General features: G+C 40.1%; 1 protein-coding gene and 1 long non-coding RNA gene across 11 annotated transcripts in view; one reads left to right on the top strand and one right to left on the bottom strand.

Annotated features, from left to right (window-relative positions):
• PTPN3 (protein tyrosine phosphatase non-receptor type 3) overlaps positions 1-26,916 on the bottom strand; it is a 98,533-nt gene that overhangs the window by 23,003 nt on the left and 48,614 nt on the right. For 5 of the 9 annotated variants that reach the window (XM_081885827.1, XM_081885826.1, XM_081885830.1 and 2 more), the window contains exons 2-12: positions 22,097-22,251; positions 17,225-17,332; positions 17,096-17,138; positions 15,503-15,581; positions 14,334-14,378; positions 13,015-13,067; positions 9,078-9,198; positions 8,039-8,126; positions 7,015-7,103; positions 3,877-3,940; positions 1,009-1,178 (exon numbers count right to left, since the gene is read on the bottom strand). In XM_081885827.1, coding sequence (XP_081741953.1) covers positions 1,009-1,178; positions 3,877-3,940; positions 7,015-7,103; positions 8,039-8,126; positions 9,078-9,198; positions 13,015-13,067; positions 14,334-14,378; positions 15,503-15,581; positions 17,096-17,138; positions 17,225-17,332; positions 22,097-22,251 — 1,015 coding nt within the window. Of the gene's footprint in view, positions 1-1,008; positions 1,179-3,876; positions 3,941-7,014; positions 7,104-8,038; positions 8,127-9,077; positions 10,252-13,014; positions 13,068-14,333; positions 14,379-15,502; positions 15,582-17,095; positions 17,139-17,224; positions 17,333-18,835; positions 18,853-22,096; positions 22,252-26,916 lie in introns of those variants that run through there. The other 4 variants (XM_081885832.1, XM_081885831.1, XM_081885833.1 and 1 more) reach the window with 4 other exon arrangements.
• LOC309355234 overlaps positions 19,609-26,916 on the top strand; it is a 41,454-nt gene continuing 34,146 nt past the window's right edge. For both annotated transcript variants that reach the window (XR_014162463.1, XR_014162464.1), the window contains exons 1-2: positions 19,609-19,738; positions 21,582-21,792. This is a non-coding gene — a long non-coding RNA (uncharacterized lncRNA). The remainder of the gene's footprint in view (positions 19,739-21,581; positions 21,793-26,916) is intronic.

Raw genomic sequence — 26,916 nt, 5'->3', positions numbered from 1 at the left:
AGGATCTCTGCGGGAGTGATCCGGCCCATGCCTGGTAAGCCTTGCCAATGTCCCAACTGGCCTTTCAAATCCTGATGAAGGACTCAGGAAAATGTACTTTGTTAAGAGGTGCCCTGGAGAAACACCCCTTTAGTTCTTTTGGATGTTGACAGACTTTGTACTTTTCCTTCCAGCTTGTTCTCCATGAGCAGCAGCATGCAACATGTCTTGGATAGAATGACTGGAAACAGCCTGGATGGAAAGTAACCTGCCAACTCTCCCTTCAAAAGCTAATCCTCCTCTCTGTGACCAGACTCCAGAGAAGTTTGTGACCTGGCTTGTGGTAGCTGGGAAACAATATTATTTATTGAGAATTCTCACCAGCACCAGAACTAGGAATCACTACTGTATTGGCCAAACTGAGGTTTATAACAAGGAAAACTACGAACTCCACAGCTTCTGGGAAACTGAGTAAAGAGAGAAAAGAAGAAAAATCTAGTTCACACTCTGAAGAGCAAGGCATTAAACAGAAGTTCTTTAGAAAGCTGCTGCTGTGAAAGTCAAAAGGTTGCCAGAGAGAAAGTGGGAGCTACACCCCTTTACTGCATGCACTCAGAACGGGGACAGGCTTCCCTTCAAAATGCTCATCTTTCTGTCAAAAGTTCTGATTGCAGCTCTACAAGAGAACAGAACCTGTAATGCGGAACTGCACAGAGAACATGAAGAACATCAAGTTTCATTACACTAGTTGTCGGACACATGCCAAATATAGTCCAGGCTAGCCCTTGCTGTATTCCACACTGGCAGTTATTTTAAAGTTCATTTATTTGTATCCTTAGAATTGACCCATTCCAATTTTAACAGACTCCCCTGTGGGACAATTTCCAGGCTTCTAGTAATGTGCTGGGAAGTCAACCAGAAATTTACAAAATCAGCCTTAAATTATTCACAAAACTGTTTAAGTATTAGATATGTAAACGGGTTTCAGAATTACATTCAGAAGTATTCTGTTTAGGAGCTCATACTCACTTGGTTGGTGTTCTAGAACTGGTGGTCCAATAATGGGAAAGTAACTTCTCATGAGGTAGCATCTTCTTTGCCTGGAAAAATGTGTGAAGCTCCACACAAGATTTCCACAGGTTTTTGCATGCTCGGTAGTTTAGCATATTGAAGGCAACTATGTGTTCCCTGGATTCATTCTGTAACAATAAAATATGTATCAGAATTATTCTAATCAATAATTAGAATATGTATAAAGTATTGCGGTAAGAGGTTACCACAGTAAGAGATTACCACAGGACAAACAACAGAGGCTATCCCTGTCCAGATAGGGGCACAGCTGGGCCACCAGCTGAAGATGACAGAAGTCACCCGTGCCACTGAGGCCACCTGAGCTTCAGAAATACCCCCAAGCTACATACCTACTCCTTGAAAAGGAGTATACAGTGGTGCCTCGCAAGACGAAATTAATTTGTTCTGCGAGTTGTTTCGTCTTGCAATTTTTTTGTCTTGCGGAGCGCGGATTCCCTGGGTATTAACGGCTTTAAGAAAAAGGAAACAAACTCACAAGACGTTTGCGTCTTGCGAAGCAAGCCCATAGAGGAAATCGTCTTGCGAAGCAACTGAAAAAACGAAAAACCCGCGTTTTTCGTCTAGCAAGGCATTCGTCTTGCAAGGTACCACTGTACCTCCATCAAGAGCAGACACCCTCCCATCCACTCAGTCTAGAGAAGCAAACACTATCTTATCTGGACTGAGCTTCAGTTTGTTGGCTCTCATCCCTTGGCCTTGTGAGCTTACTGGAGCAGCTGGTTAGCCTATGATGAAGTTACATAAAGTTTGGGCATTCCTGGGGACTACTGTCTTATAAGAATTTTATATACAAAGCAAGATCAATTTGTAAATGTTAACACTGAAACGGAAATATATGATGTATTTTCAGCTTTGACTTAAAGTAGAATTTACAGATGCAAATACAGATGTATGGTTACATGTTCCCAGTGCTTGGCAGTGCTGGGTAATAGCTGCTTTCCACATGTACAGACTGTGGGGGTAATTCCAAATAAGCTGTACTACAAATGTTGCAATTCTACCTTTTGCTGCAAGATGGCCTCATAATACTGTTTGTTTGCAACAGAAAAACAATTCTGCCAACATATATCTGTGGTAACAGTGTGAATATTGTCAGATTTGTACAAGCTTTTGTATATACATATACAAAATGTATATATTTCAATCGGTTCCAAATATTCTCCCAGCTCCCCCCTTCCCCTTTCCATGGATTGCCCTGAGCGCTTTACAATGATTTGAGGTAGAGGGCCAGAAAAATTGGACAGAGGAAAATGGTAGCAAACTCTTCTGAACAATTATAGCTTGGTCTGCCAAAGGAAGTACTGAAATAAAATGAACGTGAACAGATTGAATAAAACTGCAGAAATTATAAGTTTATTTTTTGTAAGGAGCAAAGGAAGAGTTATTGAACCCATCAGTCAATGAGACAGCAAACAATGCTTAAGGTTAACATTCTTCACTATGAAGAAATCTGATCCATCTGCCACTTTGCAGGACATGCCATATTGGCTTTAATTTAAAGCTGCTTTTGTAACGCTTTTCTACAAAGCAGAAATCTGCAGCATGATCACCAGTAGACACCAGACACTTACTTGCAAAAGAAAATATGTATTTGGCTACAAATCTCTAGGGACACCAGCAGAGAATTTGTATGGATCAGATTTAGAAATAACCCACATGAAAAATTTCTAAAGTGTTTACTGCTATATTCCACATGCTTTCACTCTAAGGGCTTCTCCAGATATTCTTTTCTTTGCACATCCTTAATGATGTGTGCTCCTGATGCTATGGGGGCAGCTATACGTAATTCCCCTTAATATAAATATGTGTTGGGGGGCAGTGTTTCACACTGCTTCATTTCCAATCAATGAATATCCTGCAGCAGCCTGCTGAAATAGCATAACTTTTCATGCCACAAATATATGGGGGAGTGAGGGATACTGGCCGGCTTTTGTTATGCTATAGGCCCCTATAGCCCTTCAGGACAGCAATACTGCAGTAACATTAGGGAAGCACTGGACAACCACCATTAAAGAAGAACAAATCAGCTATCAATGAACTATTATTACGTCAATAATGTTAACACTGTCTGACCACCAAGCTTAGGGAGTCAGGAAACCTATCTGGCCTAAGTCGGTACAAAAATCAAACCAGAGCCTTCCAACCAAATTCTGCAAGTCCACTCTGCCCTCTAGGCTTCAGGCAGTTACACTATACAGAAGGAGTTAACCAAGAAGTCCAAAACACTGCAATTAGGGACCCAGGATTTCCAGAAAAGAGCACATCAAATTTAAGTGAGGTATTTTATTTACAGTGCATAAAAATACAAGTCAGAATAAAACAACAAACCTAGCTGATCTAGCCTGCAAGGTACATGGCCCCACACAACAGGAACAAGCAGTACAGTGTGAAGGATAGAATAAAGGAATAACCCAAGAAACTGGCCCAGCAACTGACCCAGAGATTCCCAGCTAATTAGAAGCTCTGATAGCTAGAACCTTGAATTCATGTGTTCCCACAGAGGCAAATTAATGATCAGATCTCATTACATCTTTTCTTTGAATTAAAAAGCAGGTGCAGGGCACAGGGCAGGAAGAAAATCTCTGATCAAGTATTCCGTCCAAACATCAATCGCCTCTACATCAATTAGCTTCACATATCATCAGTGTATTATGAAATATACACTAGAAGAAGGATCTCTGTACACCTTGTTTTCCAACTCATAGACATGGCATTTAATTCATTGCTTCATCTTATGGCAAGATTGGAGGTTAATTGTAAAAAAGTAAAGAGGTGGGGTGGCTGGGGGAAACAAACTATACTCACAAGTTTCTGTCGCTGCTGGATAAAGAACTTCTTTCGTTTAAACGAAATTTTTATTATGTTCACCCTGAAAAGGAACAAGTTATACTATATCATACTCTAAAAACATAACACAATCAAAACAAACATTGATAGAAAATACGGGTACAATAATGCACACCAGACTCAATGCTTGGATTGTAAATTACTGTATTTTTCGCCCTATAGGACGCACCTATTTTTTTGGGGGGGGGGGGATAAAGAAAAAAAAATATATTTCCCCCCCAGGCTGGAGCAGCACTGCGCAACCCTCGGGAGCACGGCGGGAAGCCGCGCCGGTCTCCACAGACCAGCGGAGAGCTGTGCTGAAGAGCGCGCCCGAGATTTAAGAATGCAGGCAGCTCTGCGCAAACTTTGGGAGCCCAGCGCGTGGAGCCCGGGAGCGCAGGCAGCACTGCGCAACCCTCCGGAGCCGGCGCGGCTTCGCGCCGGGCTCCCGAGGGTTGCGCAGAGCTTCCTGAAGCCTGGAGAGTGAGAGGGGTCGGTGCGCACCAACCCCTCTTGCTCTCCAGGCTTCAGCGAAAGCCTGTATTCGCCCCATAGGACGCACACACATTTCCCCTTCATTTTGGGAGGGGAAAAAGTGCGTCCTATAGGACGAAAAATATGGTAAGTTAACTTAGAAGGTTCAGATAAGGGAAGTTTCCTTTCCCCCCTTCCCTCTCAAGCCTTTCTGGAGAATCGAGAGTCCCTCCTGAACCATGTGGGATGTTGCTGGGGAAGGGGAAGTTACCTCCACCCCAGTCAGCAGCCCCACACCTTGTCACACTATTCAGAAGGGCTCCATTATATCTGAAACAGGAACTAAAATCTAAGTAACTAGCTATAATTAACTGAAACATTCTCTTTTCTCAGAAAAGCATTATCACTACCATAAGCTTGAAGCAAAATTTGAAATGAAAGGGAGAGCCTACATTCAAAAGTGCTTTCCTGTGCAATCCACTCAACCAATATCCTTACAATTTGTAGGTAAGCAATAAAAATGTTACTTTCTTTCACATTTTGCATGGAAATAAAATAGAGGTAATTACACACTAAAGGTATTGGGTGCAGTCCGCTATTTCACAACACAAACAATTGTTTCTAGGAAACAGGATTGATTTGGATTGCACAATTCCTGACAAGACTCCTACGCTCTGCTCTAACAAGCCTCATCCATCAAAACCAGCTGACAATACTGTCAAGCAAGCTTGGACTACATGCCCATCAAAAGACAGACCTGAGCCTAGGAACACCCATTCTTTGCATTCCTTAATCTAAAAGGTTGCTGTGCACATCCATGGGTTACAGGTGTGGCACATTCCATTATTATGGGCTGTCCACAGAAGTACTAACAAGCTTCCTATTGCAATCAGTATGAATGCCTGAGAAATTTGGTATTTGTGAATTCCAATGCAAACTGACCTGATCTGCACCCTGTAGATGACATGCAGATTAAAACGTCCACAGAAGTACTAACAAGTACTTTGGATTTTGCACTTCTCTGAATTTTGTGGCACAATTTTATATTGTGATAATATTTTTTTTTAAATCACAGATTAATGGGAAAGAATTGGTTTATGAATGAACACAGAGAAAATTGACATGGAAAATAAACATGTACCCCAGCGGGATGTGGGTGGCGCTGTGGTCTAAACCACAGAGCCTAGGGCTTGCCAATCAGATGGTTGGCGGTTTGAATCCCCGTGACGGGGTGAGCTCCAGTTGCTCGGTCCCTCCCTCTGCCAACCTAACAGTATGAAAGCACATCAAAGTGCAAGTAGATAGGTACCGCTCCAGCGGGAAGGTAAACGGCGTTTCCATGTGCTGCTCTGGTTCGCCAAAAGCAGCTTAGTCATGCTGGCCACATGACCCGGAAGCTGTACACCGGCTCCCTCGGCCAATAAAGCGAGATGAGCGCCGCAACCCCTGAGTCGTCCGCGATTGGACCTAACGGTAAGGGGTCCCTTTACCCTTTATGTACCCCAGCAATCATGATTTTTTCTGTTATTGCAACTGGTAAGGATTTTTATTTATTTTATTATTTTATTTTATTTCAAAATTAATAATTTCAGTAAAACGCAGGGCCTTTATGTTAGCCCAATTGAACATTTCCCCCTCAACTTTTGTCAAGGGCAGATATTTAAACATTTTATTTACAGCTGATTTGATGTTTTTGTTTTTTAATGTCCCTTAATCTGGTTTGAATATTGTGATATATATATTGCTCACTTATTCAAGTTAATGTTTAACTATTCTTATTTAACTATGCTTATTCAAGTTAACGTTTAACTATTCAAGTCAATAACATTAGATCTAACAGAAGAACTATTTGCTCCAGAGGTATCAAAGTGGATGTATCTTCTCCAAATTGATTTGGGGTTTTGCAGAACACCTTCGAGGTTTAATGTGAGTCAGCAATTACTTAGGGTCTGGTTCAGAAATTATCTCCCTTCCTGCTGTCAAAATAAATGTATCTGGGGAAAAATGAAAGCAAGCCTTAAGTTCTAATACTGATTTTGTTTCTCAGAGTCACCAAGTTTCAATGTTCAAACAACACTGGATTCCCAGTTCAGTTGGTCACTGCCGTCTGTGGGGACGAGAACAATGGAGAAGCACCTGAGATCAAAAACCCAACTCCTGATTTCTCTCTAGGTATAACAGGGGAAAATATATAACCTGAACAAAAGTATTAAGTAATAATGATATTAAAGAGAATGACTGAGCATGTGCAGAGCAGCTCAGCTCAGAAACAAAAAATAGGAAGGGGAGTAGCTCAGTGGTAAACGACAACCTTTGCATGCACAAGATCCTAAACACAGACAGTAGCATGTCCAACTAAAAATGATTTCAGATAGTGAGGCTGATAAAGATGTCACAGTAGAAAATAAATGAGACTAGATAGACCAGTGATGTGACTCAGTAAGAAGCAACTTCACATGTAACCATGGCTCAGTTCCACACACCAAGCATTAGAGGGCTGGATTTCTAAATAGACTTCAATCTCAACACCTTCCATCTTCAGTAGTGGTCTTTATGGGTATTATTTAAAAATGAGAGATTTGTTATTTTCATGTTCAGTCTTAAAACTTTACACCCACACCCACACCCCAAGTATCTTACCAAGGATAGAAGCTTGTGCAAATGAGTTTCCTATATACAGCAATACCTCCTGAAGCAATTCCAATCATAAGGTCAAGATTATGAAGATCCTAAAAATAAGAACCACAGAAAAAACTGATAAATTAAAGCACTAAGAATCCTATTCTACAAATGGATACGTGGAAGTGTGATGGGGGATAAAGAACTGGATGTCTCACATAAAAAGGAGCTGACCAATTTCTGTATTTGGGAGAAACAACCCAGACATGCTTAATTAAAACACACAAACACCAGATATGCAAGTTTTTGCATGCTGTCATTACTGTGAGTATGTATTGTAGCTTAGTTGTCAGTGGGTGCTAGTTATGATGCCGTTTACTGGAGTTGAAATCCAAAGAAATGGATGACTATGTCTGCATTTGGAAGGAAAGTTAAAGTTGGTCTTTCCTCAAACAGCAATTCTTCACCACATAGCAACCCCCCATTTAAAACTGAAAGGACTTTCAAAAACAGTTGGCAATATGGTGAGGACTGGGAGGATGTGTTTCCCCAGAAACATGCATACATACACACACATCACAAAAATCCTGCTGAGCACCCAATTCCAAGGCAGCCCATACTATGCAAGTAAACATTTCAGTCTAAAACTATAGCTTAACTGAAGCTTTCTATAGAAGCAACTGACTTATGCCACCGAGAATGCTTCTTGCAGTGTCAATTATAAATAAAAAAGGCAGAAGAATATGTTAAAATCTCGGTTGAGAATTGGCAATATTGCAAGTTTTTCTCAAATCCATATTTTAACATGGTTAAAAGTAAAGGACAACAAGTCCTGCTTAAGAAACTAAGTTATAAAGATGCAAATTACTTAATTGTACTGTCCCCATAGGTGTATAAGAAATAGAGGTTTTTTATGCTTAGCTGTTTTAGGTGCAAAAAAGAGCGTTTTCCTCTTACTTAGCTATTTTAATATTAAGGTATGTATGAATTTTTTTTTAAAAAAGTACAAGTTGCTCTAAATATAAAAAAAGAACTGTAAACATACTCTACCACTGTGTAATTCTACTCCATAGAATTCAAGTGTTCTTGCTATATTAATGAAGCAGGACTCTGCTTCTGACTGACTGAGGCCCCTAGGGGAAAAAACCAAGAAGGTATTAAAGGCAATAAAATCCTAATTGGAAAGTAATTTATCTATAACAGAAATTTTAAGTACCATTATGAAAATAAATTCAAGGCACACATTCAAAGAAAAATCTGAACTCTTTTTCCACATTTCAATCATGGGGTAATCTCATGATGGATTCACCTACAGTCATTATGTAGAAATACATCTACAGTTTAAGTTTCTATTACTGGGAGCAGATCTATGTCCCTCCAAAAATCAAAGGACTTGTTTCCCATATAATGAAACTGTGTGTTAGTATTGTCATACAATGAGATGCACTCCTATTTTGAAGCAGAAATAGAGCAGTAAATTAGCAGCCAAAACTTTTAGGAAAACTCCAAATTTTCAGAATTTTTGGTACCTATTCTCTCCAGTGTATAAGTAGAACCAATGTCACTTAATAGTCATCAGTTCACCCAGCACATCTGGGTATCTCATGCATACAGGTTTGGGGCTGCCAAATTTCTAAAAAATATAAAAATCCCCACATTTGGAACCATTTTTATTAATGTTTCTTATAGTCCAAGAACTAACATATCTTTGCCAATTACTGGGAGCCTACAGTATAAAGTCTGAATATACAATATGCTGTGAATTAATAATTTGAATCACATTTAAATTCTATACTTCATGCAAATTATCCGTTTATGTATATATCACAATACAGTGGTACCTCGGGTTAAGAACTTAATTCGTTCTAGAGGTCTGTTCTTAACCTGAAACTGTTCTTAATCTGAAGCACCACTTTAGCTAATGGGGCCTCCTGCTGCTGCTGCCGCTGCTGCACAATTTCTGTTCTCATCCTGAAGCAAAGTTCTTAACCCGAGGCAATATTTCTGGGTTAGTGGAGTCTGTAACCTGAAGCGTACGTAACCCAAGGTACCACTGTATATATTACTATTTCAGAAAACAATACCTGTGCTGTTCATGCAGCGATTCAACTTTGGTTGTGAAATCTTGATTTTGCTCTGGAATAAAGCAATACTCTGAAAGGTATCCTGGAAGATGTGTGGAACCATTGTAGTCTCCAAGCTGAGCTTTTTTGGGATAGGTGGGTAGGTGGTGGGATGAGAAATTAAAGAACACACATGATAATTGTTTTCTTAATGCAAATGCAAAGGTGCTTAACAAAATCTTACTCTACACAAATGGAACAATGAATAATGTCACGTAACTCCTACAGAAGTTCCTAATATTGCTCCACTTTCTTCCATTGAGATATGTGAGAAAATACAGCTAGGAATAGGATGCCAACGCAATACTTGGTTCAAGATGAATAAGGGTCAGAGACAGGAAGTATACCTAAAATCAAAGGTAATGAACAGTCCTAAATGTAAACAAAGAGCAGTGATTTTATGGATTGGCAGACACCCATTTTTAAGAAAGAGCAATAGATTTAACAGTTTAGGCCCTCTATTATTTTACCTAGTTTAATAAAATGTTAATTTTCACTATTTCATAAAATCAGCCTTTTCAATGTATATTTTATATAAAAATGCTTAAAATGATAAAGCAGCATACAAATTATGTTAAACTGAATTTAAATTAAACTGAATTTAAAAGTTGCATTTAAAATTGAACTCAAAAGAGCCCTATCATTAGGAATTAAAAACCTAGTTCAGTCTGCTCCTGGTCCTAGATTTCCACAGAATATCCAGTTGTTTATAGTAATCTTCTATGTCACAGATCTGTAAAGTTCCCACCATGAAACGATCAAACCAGTTGAGATCCCACTCATATTTAGGATTGGAGGTTCCTTCTGGCTTTAAAACCAGTTGAGAATTATTCTGCTTTGATTGTCAAATACAGGAGTATCATGTTTTAAGACAACTGGAGCAAGCTGGGGGGAAATTATGGAGCCAAAACATGTGAAACTGAGAAGAGGACATTCTGTATTCCCCATGCCCTTTGAGAAAGAAGGTACAGTAAGCCCACAACGTATTTGGGGGTTATGTTCCAGGGATGATGCCTGAAGCCGTAATCACATACAGTGGTACCTCGGGTTACATACGCTTCAGATTACATACGCTTCAGGTTACAGACTCCGCTAACCCAGAAATAGTGCTTCAGGTTAAGAACTTTGCTTCAGGATGAGAACAGAAATCGTGCTCCAGCGGCGCGGCGGCAGCGGGAGGCCCCATTAGCTAAAGTGGTGCTTCAGGGTAAGAACAGTTTCAAGTTAAGTACGGACCTCTGGAACGAATTAAGTACTTAACCCAAGGTACCACTGTTTAATTATAACACATTGGCTCCAAAGTCTTTTTTCCTGGATTTAGCTGCCCCCTTTTTAATTTTTTAAAAACTTTTTTCAAGCGCATAAAGTTAAATACACACAAGTTAAATGTGTGTAAGTTGAGGGCTTACTGTACTGTATTTCAAATGTGGCCTTATATTAAAATATTAAATAATATTTAAATATTTAAATAATAATGTCTTGATGTACTCTTATATTTAAATATTATCATATGAACTGAACTATGCTCTGAATTGGTTAGTGAACTTTTAGAGGCCTCAACTGGAACCAAACTGGAACAACCTCAATTGCAACTGAAACTAAACTGAACTATTCTCTCTTTTCCATCCCGTCAGTCATATTCCATCTTTCTGCACTCCCATCTCCACCCTGCAGAAGTTCTTAGAGGCAGCACAACACTGATAGAGGTGGCAACTACTCTGATTTGTCAATCCAGACTACACAGAAATTGTCCTGAGCAGCAACTCCAACTGTTCCAAACAACTAAAGATCCACAACATTATGTGAATAGGCATCCATAACCTCTCTGAAATAGGAACTGTTAACTCTTGATAAAGTCTCTACATAGCTAGCTTTCTGGATCAATGGCAACTCCTGTAACTTTAAAAACAGAACCAAGGCTGTACAGTATAAACATTTACTCGGCTAATAATGTTACTTGTATATGCTGTTAGTGCAGAGACTGCAGAAATTTGATAGCAGGTCAAATGGATCATGCTAACAAGTTTAGACACAACGCTGAATAGTTAAACATTAACTTGAATAAAGTTTGCTTAACATTAACACTTTCCAAGCAAGGTAAATGGAAAATCTCTCACAAACCACTTTTTAATTTTGGAGTCAACACTGGCACCAGCTGGTTAGCTCAGCTGGTTAGAGTGTGGTGCTGCAACACAAAGGTTGCAAGTTCGGTCCCCATATGGGGCAGTTTCATATTCCTGCAATGCAGGGTCCCTTCCAGCCCTACAATTCTATGAATCTTGTGTAGAGGACTGCACTCTAGGTGACCTTAAGAAAAACCACTCTCTCTCTCAGCCTCTATGCTAAAACCATCAAACTTTTATTACTGATAAGCAAATTTGAATGACATTGACTATGCAGGTGGTGGGGCTTAATTAAACCCACCAGGCCTCTGAGATGGGACAGACAAGCCTTTTTGGACTAAGCATGCTCACCTTTCCCAATATTGACATTGTATATGACAACAGTTGCAGGAAAGTGTGCTCCCTATTCTTCCTTCACAGCCCAAAAATTGTGGTGGCGGCATTTTTTGGGCTATCTTATTAATAACACCTTTTCTGTCACCCTGCACAATAAGTGAAGCAAGTGTTAGAAACAATGAACCAAGGAACTTCCTTGGGTGAACTACAAGGGACCTCATGCAGGCTGTATATTTTATCTATCTTATAGCAAGATGTTGGTGAAGAAATGATACAAGAGAGGTTGCATTGCATATCAGACAGAACTTTGTTTCCATAATTTTAAAGTTATACTACCAACATATAACCAGAGATGATAGGCACCAGGCATTTCCTGAATACAACAGGACCTGAAATCAACTATAACCCATGTCCATTAAAGCTTTCATGATATCTTTCTTCACAAGACACATGTTTAAAATCCTTCAAATGTGTTATATTAAGCTAAATACTGCTCAAAGAGCAGTCTTATGGCACCTCAGAGATGGAAAGAATTATTGTTGTGAAAACTCATGGACCAGAGACCCACTTCATGTGAATATGAAAATCTAAAAACTGCAAACAATGAACCAAATAGGAATGAAATGTAAGATGTGCAGTTTCTGACAATTCTATGTAAGTTTAAAGATATACAAGATAAGCAGAATGACCATTCACAACAGTAGTAATAGGTGGTAACACAATTTCCCTATTTATGTAGAGGAAACCACTGGATTATATCCAACTACAACTTTGACTTACAGAAAGAAAGCCTATGTCCACAAAACAGGGCACCTGAGTATTACTGATCCCCCAGTGCAAATTCCCATATCCTTCAAAAATCTCCTCCTGAGAGTTAAAGGACCCTACAAAGCTGCATGGACATGGCAGAAGGCTGTAGTAGAAGGAAAGACAAAAATTGGGTGTCCCACATTGCATAAACGGATCATTTTCCACTAATGCAAAGCCACCATCACTGGATGCATCCCACTGTCTTGAATAAATAATTTTAATTTTAATTACTGAAGATCTATATAACTTTCAGATCAGCAGTAACATCTCCAAGGAAGCTGTATTTTTCCTTCACTTCCCCCTCTTCTTTTTTTGTTAGATATTTTCTGATTATCGTTTGTATAAACACAATCTTATTTAGATAGCAGAAATGCTTTACCACCAAACCTGATCTGTCCAGGGAAAACTCCATTCTCAGACAAGCTTTGTAATATTTTCCAAGAGCTAAAGATTCCAAAACAGTGATGAGTCTGTTACTCAAGAACAAATTAGGAAACTAGCCTGTGTGTGTGTGTGTGTGTGTGTGTGTGTGTGTGTGTGTGTGTAATCTGACTGGAGTACAGACCAATAGGGACCAAAGAAATAGTGAAATAGGACCAAATATTTTACTAATATACATCATAACTTACACTGAACTGCATATGATGCAAGTACCACAACTGAATTAACAGGGCATAACAACCTGAAAGGAAAAATTGAAATATGTTGATAACATTCTGTCTGAACTATAGGTAAATGTCACAGCTCAAACATTATATGCCAATATATTTAGAACGCACTTACACATCCACCAAACATCACAAAATATCCATGGCAATTATTGTCATTTGTTATTAAAACTATGGTTTCTAACTTTAAAACTATTACCCCTTCATCAGATCAAGGTGTAAAGAGATCTGTTGTTTTCATATACAAAAGCAATTTTATTCATTTTGTTTTTCTCCCATATTTCATGCCTAAAGCACCTTTCAGGCAGCTGAGAGAGACAATACTGTGTGAATGCATCCACAATCTTTACAGCATACCTAACTGGAACACCAGCACATTGTAGTGACACATTTCACAACAACCACCTTAAAAATAGGTAATTATGTTTCACATTTGTTTTGGAAATCGAGAACAAATTTACACTTCTTAAAAACTGGGTAAAGCTATCCAACATATTGAAAATGAAAATTATGATCAGTCAGATGTACCAGTGAAACAGATCTGCTATTGTTTTACTGTCAACATACTAGAAATATTGAATAAAAGTTAACTTATGTTGTGGTTTCATATGTGCACAAAAGACAACTCTCCCACATGCTGTGCCTATCACGCAAGGTTATTTTACATGAGTAACAGTGCCTTTTGAAGAATGCTTACTTAGGAGAAAATTTGCAATGGGTTAATGAACTTTATATAGTGCCCCCTTTAGCAACTCAGTTATAAGCCTTGTATTATGAGGAGAATCAGAACTTACAGGGTTAAACAGTTCTGTGTGTCGTCCTTACCTACTGAAGTGTGGCTTATTCACATACGGGGAATGTTTTTTGTTCTTTGTCTGTAAGTTACTTTCGTTTTCCGCTGACAAACTGGGAGGATGTCTGCTCGATCTCCCGGATGATTTATTTTTGCTATGCTGTACATAAATTAAAGCTTCTTTAGATTAGGAGGAAGCTGGCGTGTGGACTGTTATTTATTGCACCTACACAAGGCACACACCGCTGCTGCAAAACTCTGCTTGGAGCCAGGGAGAAGTCCAAAGGCTCAGAGTCACAGGGAAGTGTGCTGGACGCAAATCTAACTCAATATGTATACCTTATGAAACTCAATTCCTACAGAAGTTTAAAGGCACTAAGTTTTTTGACATTCTTCCTCTTAACACTATGGAGACGTTTTCTTTTTCTTTTAACCTGGAGTGTTTCAACAGCTAACCAGTCAAACTACTTTAATAAAGATTTCTTACCTTCCTTCCAAAATGTCAGCCTTCAATTGCAGAAAGAATAAATGTCTAAAAAACAAATTGAAAATAGTTGTTACATCTGACTAATCAAGCCTCTTGTGAATCTGTGTAATCTAAACATATTTCCTAATTTACTTTCAGACCCTATAAATATAGAGACAATTAAGATGATTATACACATAAATTAGAAGTTCAACATCTGAACTGTGACAATGCCTCTGGTGGCATGGATTGCGGGTGGAAAGATAAGTGCATGTAGATACCTTGCTTTTTGTGTCTAGAATGTACTCAGTACAAAAAACAGGAGTCAAATCTGTTGTTCACCCACTTTTGGCTCTGGCATCTCCCATCCTTGGCATATGACCCTGGGGAGGTTGCCCATGATGAAATGTGGCCCTTAAACTAAAAAAAAGTTCCCTGATCTTAAAACACTAAAAATGACTAAGCTTATACTTCACAAAGCCATAATTCTGTGTGGATCTGTTTACCTCGCAACAAATATTATTAATGCTCCACTAGAGCACATTCTCCTGAAGACAGGAGTGCCTGGCGTGCTCTGGTCCATGGGGTCAGGAAGAGTCGGACACGACTAAACGACTAAACAACAACAACAAAGAGCACATTCTATCATGCTAGAATGCTCACAATTTATATCCCCTGCTGATAATAATAAACAATATATTCTTATACATTTTTGGAGCACTCTGCACTTCATGGTGCCATTTCAGTTAGATGGATATTGCTAAGGGAGCGTATTATTCCAGCATCCCTGAACCATTTAATCTTACAGGTTCTGCTAAAACCATTTTGTGGTTGGAGCAGAAGCAGCATTTTCCTACATTTGTGAGAAGGATTAATTATTACCTAACCTAACTCCTGCAACATTTAAATCTAAGAAAATACATGCTGAATATAAACAGATCTTGTCTAAATTGACACCGGATGACCAATACACGCAGCATTTTGCTATTGTAGTATTTATCTACCGGTGCATATTCTGAGGTTCTTTAACAACCAACTTTAAATTTACAATTATATCATATAGGTGTTTATGTGCCAACCATAGATAAAAGACTGTAAACCTGGTGTTTTACTGCAAATACTAGGATGTGTGAGATGTCAGCAGTTCTTAAAACATAACCACAGAACTTTAGTAAAGAAACAAAGTTTACCTGGTTTGCTCCTGCTGCAGTGTGTTCGGATCAGGTATAAAAAACCTTACTCGAAAATGCAGGCTACAAGGGAAACCACCTAGAATATTTAACAAAATTAAAATCAGTGTACATGATTTCTTCATCTATACTTATTTAGATTAATAAAAATATCATATACAATGACAAATGAAATTACCTTCTAAAACAAACTTAAACAAAAAGTCAATATGTCATTTATGTAAAACCTCAATTCACAGGAACACTTCAATAAAAATGTTAATGTAATTTGATTTTTAACCCCCCCCCCCGAAGGATTAGCTCCAGATTTAGTCATACTTAAGAGCAGACTCACTGAAATGAATGGGATCTAAGATAAGTCATAAGTGCCAATAGCTTCAATCTGCATACTCTAACTACACAAGTAGTACATTTTCTGGATTAACTCAAATAATTGTTCTTTCTAGAATAAAAAGTAGGTTTTTTCTAAACTGACGCAGAAATTGCATTAGCCTAAATTGGGTGAAAACTGAAATTTTAAGAAAATTCTGCGCCCAATTTTGGACCAACAAATCTAAAAAAATTAATTTGAGGTATCTACATATAAAAATTTTTTGAAGAAAATCTGAGAGGTGAGAGCACGGTCAAATATTTAAATCAGGTGCTTTGGCATGGAATGACCCATGAGTCAACAGTCTGAAGCAACAACAATAAAAGCTGCAGCAACAGAAGTACAGTATCCAGATCAAGGGAAGCAATGTTGTTGTTGTTTAGTCGTTCAGTAATGTCCGACTCTTCATGACCCCATGGACCAGAGCATGCCAGGCACTCCTGTCTTCCACTGCCTCCCACAGCAATAGTACCACTCTACTCTGCCTTAGACAGACCACACGTGGTATACAGTTCTGGGCACCACAATTTAAGAAGGATATTGACGAGCTGGAGCATGTGCAAAAGAGGTCAACCAAAATGATCAAGGGTCTGGAGGCCAAGCCTTAAGACAAATGTTTGAGGGAGTTGGGTGTGTTTAGCCTGGAAAAGAGGAGACTGAGAGAAGAAATGATAGTCATCTTCTAATATCTTAAGAGCTGTCACATGGAAAAGCAGGCTTGTTTTCTCCTACTCCAGAAGTTGGGACACAAACCAATGGGTTCAAGTTACAAGGAAAGAGATTCTGACAAAACATCAGGAATATCTTTCTGACAGTAAGAGCTGTGAGGTTATGGGACTGCCTTCATTGGAGGTTCTTAAGCAAAGGTTGGGTGGCCACCTGTCATGGATGCTTTAGCATTGCAAGGGGTTGAACTAGGTTCCTTCCAATTCTACAGTTCTATATTTCTATTAACACTTTGAATAATGTGTACAGTTCTGGCCACCACACCTCAGCAAGGACAATATAGAACTGAAGTTCAGAAATAATAGACCAGAATTATTATGGGTCTGAAGCAACTACCCTATGGAGGAATGGGGCTTTATTTTAGAGAAAAGGCAAAGTGGGGCATGAATTATGCAGCAAGTGGAAAAAGTGGACAGAGAGAATTTTTTCTCCCTCTCTCATTATACTAGAATCCCAAGTCATATGAGATTTTAAAGCAAGAAATTTTAAAGCATTACCTTTTAGCTGTTTCCGAACAAGTTTACCAGATTCGAGCCATCTCTGCAAATATTTAAAAAAAAACAGTTAGGAAGCTTTCTGACTGCATTTTTTAAAAAAAACACGTGAATATGAATATGTTTCCTTACTGTTGAATCTGCTGAGTCTTCACAGTGCTGCAAACCAAAATATTCCTTCTCTGTCACACCCAAGTGATTAAAGGCCAAATCCAACAACACCTGGCCAGTATCTTGTTTCTGCAAAATAAAAAAGTATTTAGAAAGCTAATCTTTGCCACACAGAGTGCCTTAAAAATGTAGTTTCACTAACATTTACATATAAAAGTGAAATTACTACTAGGAATAAATGGAAGAACTGCTATCATTATTAAATTGAATGTCAAGCTCTCTTCATAAACAGTTTATAACTCAGCCGCAGGCCAGAGCCTGCCCACTTTCTTACACCAGATTAACTAATTCTCAAACAATTTTTTTTACCTCTCCAGCAGCGTGCTTATGAACACTCCATTCACAAGATAAAAATTTTTGCAGGACTGCCTGTATAGCTGAGCCTTCAAAATTCTGTTACATGAAAGGTTCTGGGCACCTGGGATGCCATATTTACTATGACAAGCTATGTAAATTTCCTTAGGACACCCCTAATTTCATTGGAGAAATCCTTTTAATATCCAGAATTTGAGAACTTCTTAAAACTTTAAAAGATTAATGTAAGCACCATCCACCCTCTATCCCTTGATGGGTGCCATGTCCTCTCAAGAGTGTTTTCTTGTGTAAACACAGATAATGGGACTCCAATATTGGAGATTCATCAGAATAAAACAACAAGGAGATGTCAGACTTACCGTATGTTTATGTTTGTGGCATAAACAAAACAAATATTTGTAGGCTACAGCTGCCTTCATGAGGTGCATTCAGCAGACTGACAAAGTGGGCTTAAATGTGCAGTCTTAAAAATGCCATAATATTCCTCCTAATATTCCATAACATTTGTCCTAAATAACGGGGTTTGGGGAAAGAGGGGAGGTCACAAACCTCTCCAAAGGAGCCTTCAGTTCAAAAATGAATATGTACCTGTATTAAATATACCGTATTTTTCGCACCATAGGACGCACTTTTTCCCCTCCAAAAATGAAGGGGAAATGTGTGTGCGTCCTATGGTGCGAATGCAGGCTTTCGCTGAAGCCTGGAGAGTGAGAGGGGTCGGTGCGCACCGACCCCTCATGCTCTCCAGGCTTCGCGGACCTCTCAGCAAGCAGTGGGAACTCTCCCGCTGCTTGCGGAGACTTGCCTGCATGCTGAAGCCTGCGCGCGCTGAGCTCAGCGCGTCCAGGCTTCGCGAACCTCTCAGCAAGCAGTGGGAGCACTCCCACGGCTTGCGGAGACTTGCCTGTTTGGGGGCTGGGGTTGGGGGAAGCTCGAGCCTGGGGGGGAAATAATTTTTTCCCCTTTATTTCCCCCCCAAAAAATTGGGTGCGCCCTATGGTCCGGTGCGCCCTATGGTGCGAAAAATACGGTAAACAGAATTGGTTTGCTGTATACAAACACACCTCCTGTAAGCAGACCTATACAATCATTAGTTAGCAACCATCTCCTACATGAATACTATGTCTAAAGAATGTGTTTCTATTAAAAAAAAAAAAAAAATCAACAGGTCAGCATGCAAATAGCCTGAGAGCATATCCAGACATCTTTTTAAATTTTAGGAAGGGAAAGGAAATAATGCTCCAGCCAAGTACCAACCAAATATTTTATATCAAAAGAAATAACTTTCCACACTGCTCTGCCTCCGTTTCTGAAGCATTCTGACACTCATCTGACAACTCATCTGATGTCCTAACAGTTCCACAGTAAGTGCTATCATGGGTCCCATTGTGACTCAGGTCCTGTTGCTAAGGATATGCTGCCAACTGCATCAGCACAACAGTACTGGTTCTCTAGCAGGAGTGCACTTGCAAGCACAGTCTTCTCACTTGAGTCAAGTTTCTGTCCCACTCTTCAACAGTTGAGCAGGAAGAGCATGTCAAGTGTTGGGACATCTCAACTACTGATTTGGCTATTAATTTTAGAGCTATGTGTGATGGGATAATGAGCTGCTTGTGCGTAAAAGCTTGATCCCTCTGGTGTTTGGCAGTTCAGCCAAACCGAGGCACTAACGGAGCCTCCCAAGGCATGACTCCGTTAGTCGCTGGTAGAATCTGACAGTGGGCGTCTACGAAATTTACGCCAACATAAAAGTTGTTTCACGGACATGCGCCTTCGTGACTCTCTACGTGACAGCTTCCGGCGAAGGGTGGGAGTTGCCAACGGGGGTCTTGTTACCTCTGCACTATTCTCACTAGAAGTATCCCAGAGCCCTCCCTCCTCCGACTCCCCTTTTGCCGGAGCTTCTGCTCTCCCCCTGCTGGTTCCCTCCTCCGCTGCAGAATCTCTCCGAGTCTGCTGGAGCCTCTGCACCAACTCTCTTTCCGATGACAGTTCCCTGACACTATGCTTATAGACTTAGGAACTGTGTATAATGCTAAGACCATGCACTGACTTTTTGAGCAATGCTTGCAGGTTTCCTTGAGCTGAGAGTCCGAGTTTCATGACTGAGGCTTGGAGCTACAACAAGCGCTTTAACTATGCATTGACTTCAAAGTGATGGTAAGGGCAGGGTTAACTCCATATCTAAGTACAAAAGCAGTACCTGGAAGTTGGGTTTCAGCATATCAAGGAGTCCGGATAGCTTAGTTGGCTGGGGCGTGGTGCTGATAACACCAAGGTTGCAGGTTTGATCCCCATATGGGACAACTGCATTTTCCTGCATTGCAGGGGGCTGGGCTCAGTGATCCTCAGGGTCCCTTCCAACTCTACAATTCTATGATTCTAAGGATATACAGTGGTGCCCCGCAAGACGAATGCCTCGCAAGACGAAAAACCCGCAAGACGAAAGGGTTTTTCGGTTTTTGCGTCGCTTCGCTAGACGAATTTCCCTATGGGCTTGCTTCGCAAGAAGAAAGCCCATAGGCAAATCTCCGGGGACCTCTTTTAAATGCTGGCGTTGGGGAGCAAAGCCTTTCCCCCCCCCTCCGGCCTTCAGAAGAGGTCCAGGAAGGCCAGCGGGGGCCGAAAGGCTTTGCTCCCCACCACCAGCATTTTAAAAGCGGTCCGGGATAGCAGGGAAGCGCTTCCCGCTATCCCGGACGGCTTTTGAAGGCAGACGGGGGGGAGCAAAAACTTTCGCCCCCCGCCGGCCTTCAGAAGAGGTCCTGGACCTCTTCTGAAGGCCGGCGGGGGGCGAAAGTCTTTGCTCCCCCCCGCCTGCCTTCCCGGGGGCTTTAAAATCGCCCCGGGACAGTCCTCTGCTGTCCCGGGGCGATTTTAAAATGCTGGCGGGCGGCAGCGCCGCCGCCCGCCAGCATTTTAAGATCGCCTGGGACAGCGGAGAAGTCTCCGCTGTCCCGGGAAGGCAGGCGGGGTGGAAGCAAAGACTTTCGCCCCCCGCCGGCCTTCAGAAGAGGTCGGGGGACAGACTGTCCCCGGATCTGGTCTGAAGGCGGTTTCCATAGGAACCCATTGATTGATTTTCAATGCATTCCTATGGGAAACCGTGCTTCGCAAGACGAAAAGACTTGCGGAATGAATTAATTTCGTCTTGCGAGGCACCACTGTATTGGTTTCACATTCTGAGCTTTCTCTCTGATTAGCATATGAACCAGAAGAGACTTCTAAGGAACAGAATATGCCACGACAGGATGATGAGCTCCTTACTATCCAACAATTTTCTCAATTTTAAACAAATCTGCACGTTGCATTATAAAGTTTTCACTTGGCAGGTATCTTGGTCCACATTCAATACTGAGTGTGTTCAAAGTACTGTCTCAGCAGCAACAACCCCGGAAAAGTACCGTAACAGCAGCAATAACCCCAAGATTCTTAGCACATGGAAATATAATTGTCCCAATGAATTTCAGACATGATTTGCTTTCAGGCTACATGAGACATGTTAATGTCAACAGAGGCTGGGAAGTGGACCTTCTAATTTGGAGGAAATAACAGGTGGGATGCACCTTCCATGCATCTCAAACAGTTCCTTTCCACAGAAGTGTCCATGGGAAAGAAATATCAGAACTGAACTATCAGACTAGTTGATATTCCTGGCCTACATACCATTTTCCAACCCAGTTTTGGCACAAATAAGACAGAAGCTTCATTTCAAGGACCTGTGCAGGTTGTCCAGTATAATGCAATGCTCTCAATGGTAAAAGCTATAGACATTGCATGATTCAATCACCAGACATTCCCCAAGAGCCAATTACACATGATGTGCTGAATGCACATAAATAAAAAACTGCAGACATTTGTCGCTGATAAACTGTCAACCTACATGCACCAAATCCAAAGAAAAAGTTATCAAAATATTTCTTCCATATATGCAGTGCAGTTGGCATTAAAAAAAAACAACATACCTCAGCTATCTGAACTGATTGTGACCTTTCATCCATAGATGCTGGCAGGTCTATTGATGTCATTAACCTCTTGAAACAAGAGATGTGGACTATGCCACTATCACTGGCTACAAGAAGAGAATATTTCACAGCTAAGTTTGAAAGAAACCTGGATTCTAACAAGTTCTGTAATGGATGGTATGGCAGTAATCAGACCATGGGAAACCCAAGGATGTAGTGACCTTTGAAGACTAAGCAGACTTGTTTAAAGTGAGTACGGTATCTTGTCCAGTTTCAATGAATGTTATACCACAACAGATGATGTATTTGACTGCTTCAAGAAGCCATCTATTAAGGATGTTACCATGCCAAAATTGGAAAAGGAAGGAAAACAAAGAGTTTTAGCAGCAGTTTTTCAGAACCAATTTGCTTTTGTGAAGTTGATGTTGTGCAGTGAAGGATCAAATATCTGATATGCAACAGTTTCTCAAGTTTCCAAATTGGACCAGAAACCCCAAAACACAGGGGCCCCATGCTTTACAGATATCACACATTTCAAAATGCCAAGACTTACACTAACTTTGAAGCTTTGCATTGAGCCATCCAAAAAGCGGACACTGCAAATGATCTCAGACCGGGTCCGTTCCTTTGGTAGTTCTGATGCTCGAATGTTATTTATTCTCCCACCTAGTGCTCGTAACCGAGAGTTCATAACTGTTGCTGAACAACCTGCAAAGAAAGATGCCAAAGTATATTTTTACATATAACAGACATATGCTTTTGGTTATATACAAGCTTTCCTTTAAACTGCTTTGAAGTTTTACAGTATATAAATATACAGTATATAAATTCTGTGCATGTTAGTAAGTAAATCAAATCCTTTATTGTGAGGACCATGCCTGTGCACAAAAATCAACACTACAATAGTTAAAAATATTAAAATTCATTACATACTATGCCAACAAAACCTTCTTCCCACAAAATAGAAAAGGAGGGAAAACGAGCAGCGAGTTAAACAGACGATGAAGGGGTCTTTACATTGTCGTCCATAAATTTTTCCCTGGCTTTCATGGCCTTCATCACAAAGACCGCTACCACATGGGTAATGCGTGGGTTTGCATCAACTAACAAAAATTTTACTCTATCTTCAGGACTGGTTATAGAGTTGGGTATAATTTGCAGCAATGCGTCTCTAAAGCCCGAGTAAATGGGGCAATAGAGGAAGTAATGTGTAAGATCCTCTTTAATTTTCATAAGGCAAGGACATAAACGATGTTCTACTGGGGTTTTTGTGTATCTACCGGTCAGATAAGCAGCTGGCAATGTTTGAAACCGTGCCATAGTGAAAGCTCTCCGAAGGGTGGGATCAGTGATCTCCACCAAGTAGTTGGCACAGATTTTGACTGCTTTTACTCGGGGGATCCAGTAGGAAAACCCAGAGTTTTTTATCTTGGTGGAGTCCAAAAAGGCGTCTTTTTCAAAGATCCATTTCCGAACTTTATCAGGGCTCCACAATTTGAGAGTATTAAACTCAGGTAGGTTGTATCTGGATAGAATGTCTAGTAGGCTTTTATGCCAAGTGGTATCCATGTAAGTAAGTAAATAAAACTCTTCCTCTAAATTCACCACACATGCCACATCAAGATGTACAATAGTGGGACAATAGTGTTGCAGTTAAAGAAACGCAAAAAGAATGTCATAATATTGTTGGAGTTTCCAAACTGCTTAGGAAAACAAGAACACACACAGTGTAAGATGATTTTTTTTATGTACAGTGGTACGTCGGGTTAAGAACTTAATTCATTCTGGAGGTCCGTTCTTAACCTCAAACTGTTCTTAACCTGAGATACCACTTTAGCTAATGGGGACTCCCGCTGCCGCCGCACGATTTCTGTTCTCACCCTGATGCAAAGTTCTTAACCCGAGGTACTATTTCTGGGTTAGCAGAGTTTGTAACCTGAAGCATCTGTAACCTGTAACCTGAAGCGTCTGTAACCCAAGGTACCACTGTACTGATTTGATCATTTAGATGGCTATTACATTTTTATAACTTAATTTAAGTTACCCAAATGCTGTTTTGTTTTTATAATTTTTTTGTAAAGCATTTGTAAAGTCATGGGGGGCATTTTCAAAATACAAGAGCCCTTAATAAATACAACAATTATTGTTCACTAACTTAGCATGCTAACAGTCATTATAACTATAGGGACGGTGTTCCCGGGGCCATAGATTTTTTTTCTTAACAGCAAATAACAATCATCCACTTATAAGTAGAAACAAAAGGGTTCACTTTTGCTGCATGACCAGGAAAGGAACCAAACATGCTCCTTTCCCACTAACACTCCACATATGGCCAGCCCTTGCAATTTTGACCTGGAAATAATAATATTATTATATCAATAGAGAATATTATATCAATAGAGAATAATATTATTATATCAATAGAGAATATTGTAGGTCCTGATCATTTGCAGATGGTGATTTGCATAAAAAGTCAGGTTTATCAACACAAGTGAGGTGTATCATTTTAGATTCTATATTGTCATTACGTAATGCAAATTTTGTTTGAGGGCTGCCATTTTCTGAGTGCATTAGAGCCAGCAGCATGAATGCTGATAACACTATGGCTAAGATGGGGACTTGTGTAGTGGAAGACTCTGTAGAGTTTCCCCCCAGCATCATCCAGTTCTCCAGTTGTTGTGAACCAAATCTTGTTCTCTGGATCACCCCTCCAGGAATCATTTCCTCTTCCACTTCATGTGCATGTGGCAGCATTTCACTCCTGTCAAAGTGGAGGGGCTTCCATTTGGGGTTTCAGCCACTCCATTATATTAGGGGGGGTTTCCTCCCCCTCCAGCAGTCAGTTAGCATTCTATACCCAGTGAGAGTACGTAGTCCTAACATACCTGGAATTAGGCAAATGTATGTCCATTTGCCCCACCCAAATTTAAAATAAATAAATAATGGAAGGGAGAGCCCAAAATAGAAAAAGGAAAAAAACAGGGCGCATATTCAGAGGGCACAAAATAGGACAAAAACGGGACATGGGGAGGGAGAAAAAATGGAGTGGCTGGCAACCTGAACAGAACTGCCACATTTTGCTATAGGCCATGCTTGTAACCCTTGATCACATTTTTAAATCACATTGCACTTTCATACAATGACTGCCAATTCACTCATTTCCTTAACTGAAGCCTTGAGGAATTCTATTGCTTCCTTGAGAGAGTGTTGTCACTTGAATAGCAAAGCCATAGTATAAAAAAAAAAGACAGGTTCCTATAATAGGACTGCAACATCTCTATTGCCAAGGTGGAGCTTGTGTATAACTTCCACTATTTTTCATTAAAGCAATGATGCACCTCAGTACAGTCATTGTTACATGCAGTTTGCCTAATAGAACAAGAAGATGGTCCAGGTTCCTGCAACACATTTTATGCTGCTTGCCTGAGATGTACAGACTTAGGTATATATATTTTCTCCCAGGCACCGGTACAGTCTGATTAATGCTCTCTACCTATAGTTAAACTTTAAACAGTGTTGACCATGCTGTGTTGACTATGCTGTTTATAGTTCATGTGTGAGTGGTGCTTTACACTCTGGTGTAAAGAAGGGCTTTATTTATTCATGAATTATATGCATGCAATGTAGGGATTTTTCAAACTTGTGAAACACTCTCTGCCGTACTATTTTCTTGATTGTCTGTAACTTCTACAGTTTCCACAGTTCTTGCAAAAGTCTCTGCTATGAGCCACATCTTAATATTAGTGCCCATTTTAGAAGAGGTAAAGGTAAAGAAGCCATGGACGGTTAAGTCCAGTCAAAGGCGACTTCATCTTGCTTCAGGCCAAGGAAGCAGACATTGGTCCAGAGGCAGCTTTCTGGGTCATGTGGGCAGCATGACTAAACCGCTTTGGCACAGGGGAACATCGTGACAGATACCACAGCGCACAGAAACGCCATTTATTTTCCCATCGTAGTGATAAATATTTATCAACTTGCACTGGTATGCTTTTGAAGTGCTAGGTTGGCAGAAGCTGGGAAACAGCCACGGCAGCTCACCCTGTCACAGAGATTCGAACTGCCAACCTTCTGATCAGCAAGCCCAAGAGGCTCAGTGGTTTAGATCACAGTGCCACCCGCGTCTCTTTACCACTTATCTTTACCATTTTAGTACTTTCTGCTTTCAAAGAGATGCTGACTCTTAACAATAGAGCTCCATCTTGGAATTCTGAGTGCTTTAGACTTTGAGATGGCATCTTGCCACATGAAATCTCATATTTATAGCATGGTTTTTGTGCAGATCACACTTCTGCCTGTCTGTCCAAATCAGTGTTCCATTACCACCAAATAAAAGGGTTCACAGTACAGAACTTAAAACATGGGGAAATGAGAGATTGTTTCCTTCTGAACTGTTATCTAAAGAACTGGGAACAAAAATCTGTTATCCCCAATAATATTGTTCTAGTATCTTTAGAGAATACTAAAGGAAATAATTTTAAGAACAAATGGAGAAGAAAGAAAAGACATTCAATTCCAAAGTCTTTTGGACATCCCCCCCTCCCCAGAAGTAGTTAAAGAGTGTAACTATCAGATTCTACTCCCTTGATTCACGTGTCACAGTAAGGCAAACTATGACTTACCCGGATTGCATAAATGTAAAGGCTCCCAAAGAGGAGAGTGCAGCTGCTGTGTCCCTCCCCAGTCTTTATTCCTGTACTGTGCTGTACTAAGCCAAGGTTTGGCTTAGAATATCAGCCAAAGCTAGGCTTGTGGTTAAAGCTCTCTCCTCAAAGATCACAAGCTGCAGCCAACCTTCATTGCAACCAATTTTGAATCCACTTTCCTCCATAGCCAATTTAAACACCCAAAAGTTCTTAAAGCTGCATTTCTGTCTCTCTCACACCCAATGGAAAGAGACTAAGAAATGCTTTAAGTGGAACATTTTGAATCAGTCTTAAGGATCAACCTATTAAAAGCAGGTGCTAAAGATACATACTACGTGAAAAGTTACATTAACAAATCTGTGTCCAAAACCTCATGACCACAACAAATGTCCTACTATTATAATCCACTAATGAGTTCACTTCTTTGTTACAGGGGCTCCAGGCCAGACTCACTTATGCACCTCTTCACATAGATGGTGGTGGCTTGGATATATAAGCATCCATAGTCAGAAAACTGAAGATGTTATACTTAAATGTTCCATTGTGAATTAATTACCTTATAGCGTGTTTTCACTATCATTCATTTTTATTTGCTTCAAAATAAAGTCTATGTGAAGCTTTTAACCTGGACACTAATGGGAATGATTAGAGACAGTCAAAAGCAATCAACTCTCAGTATTTTATTGTTTTTCTTATTGCAATGTGTGTGTGTTTTTACTGGCAACTAAAA

The sequence above is a fragment of the Podarcis melisellensis genome (assembly GCF_964234715.1).
Source record: "Podarcis melisellensis genome assembly, chromosome: 13".
Classification (NCBI taxonomy): Eukaryota; Metazoa; Chordata; class Lepidosauria; order Squamata; family Lacertidae; genus Podarcis; species Podarcis melisellensis.
Note: the sequence above shows the minus strand (reverse complement) of the source record. Positions and strands in the feature narration are given on the sequence as shown.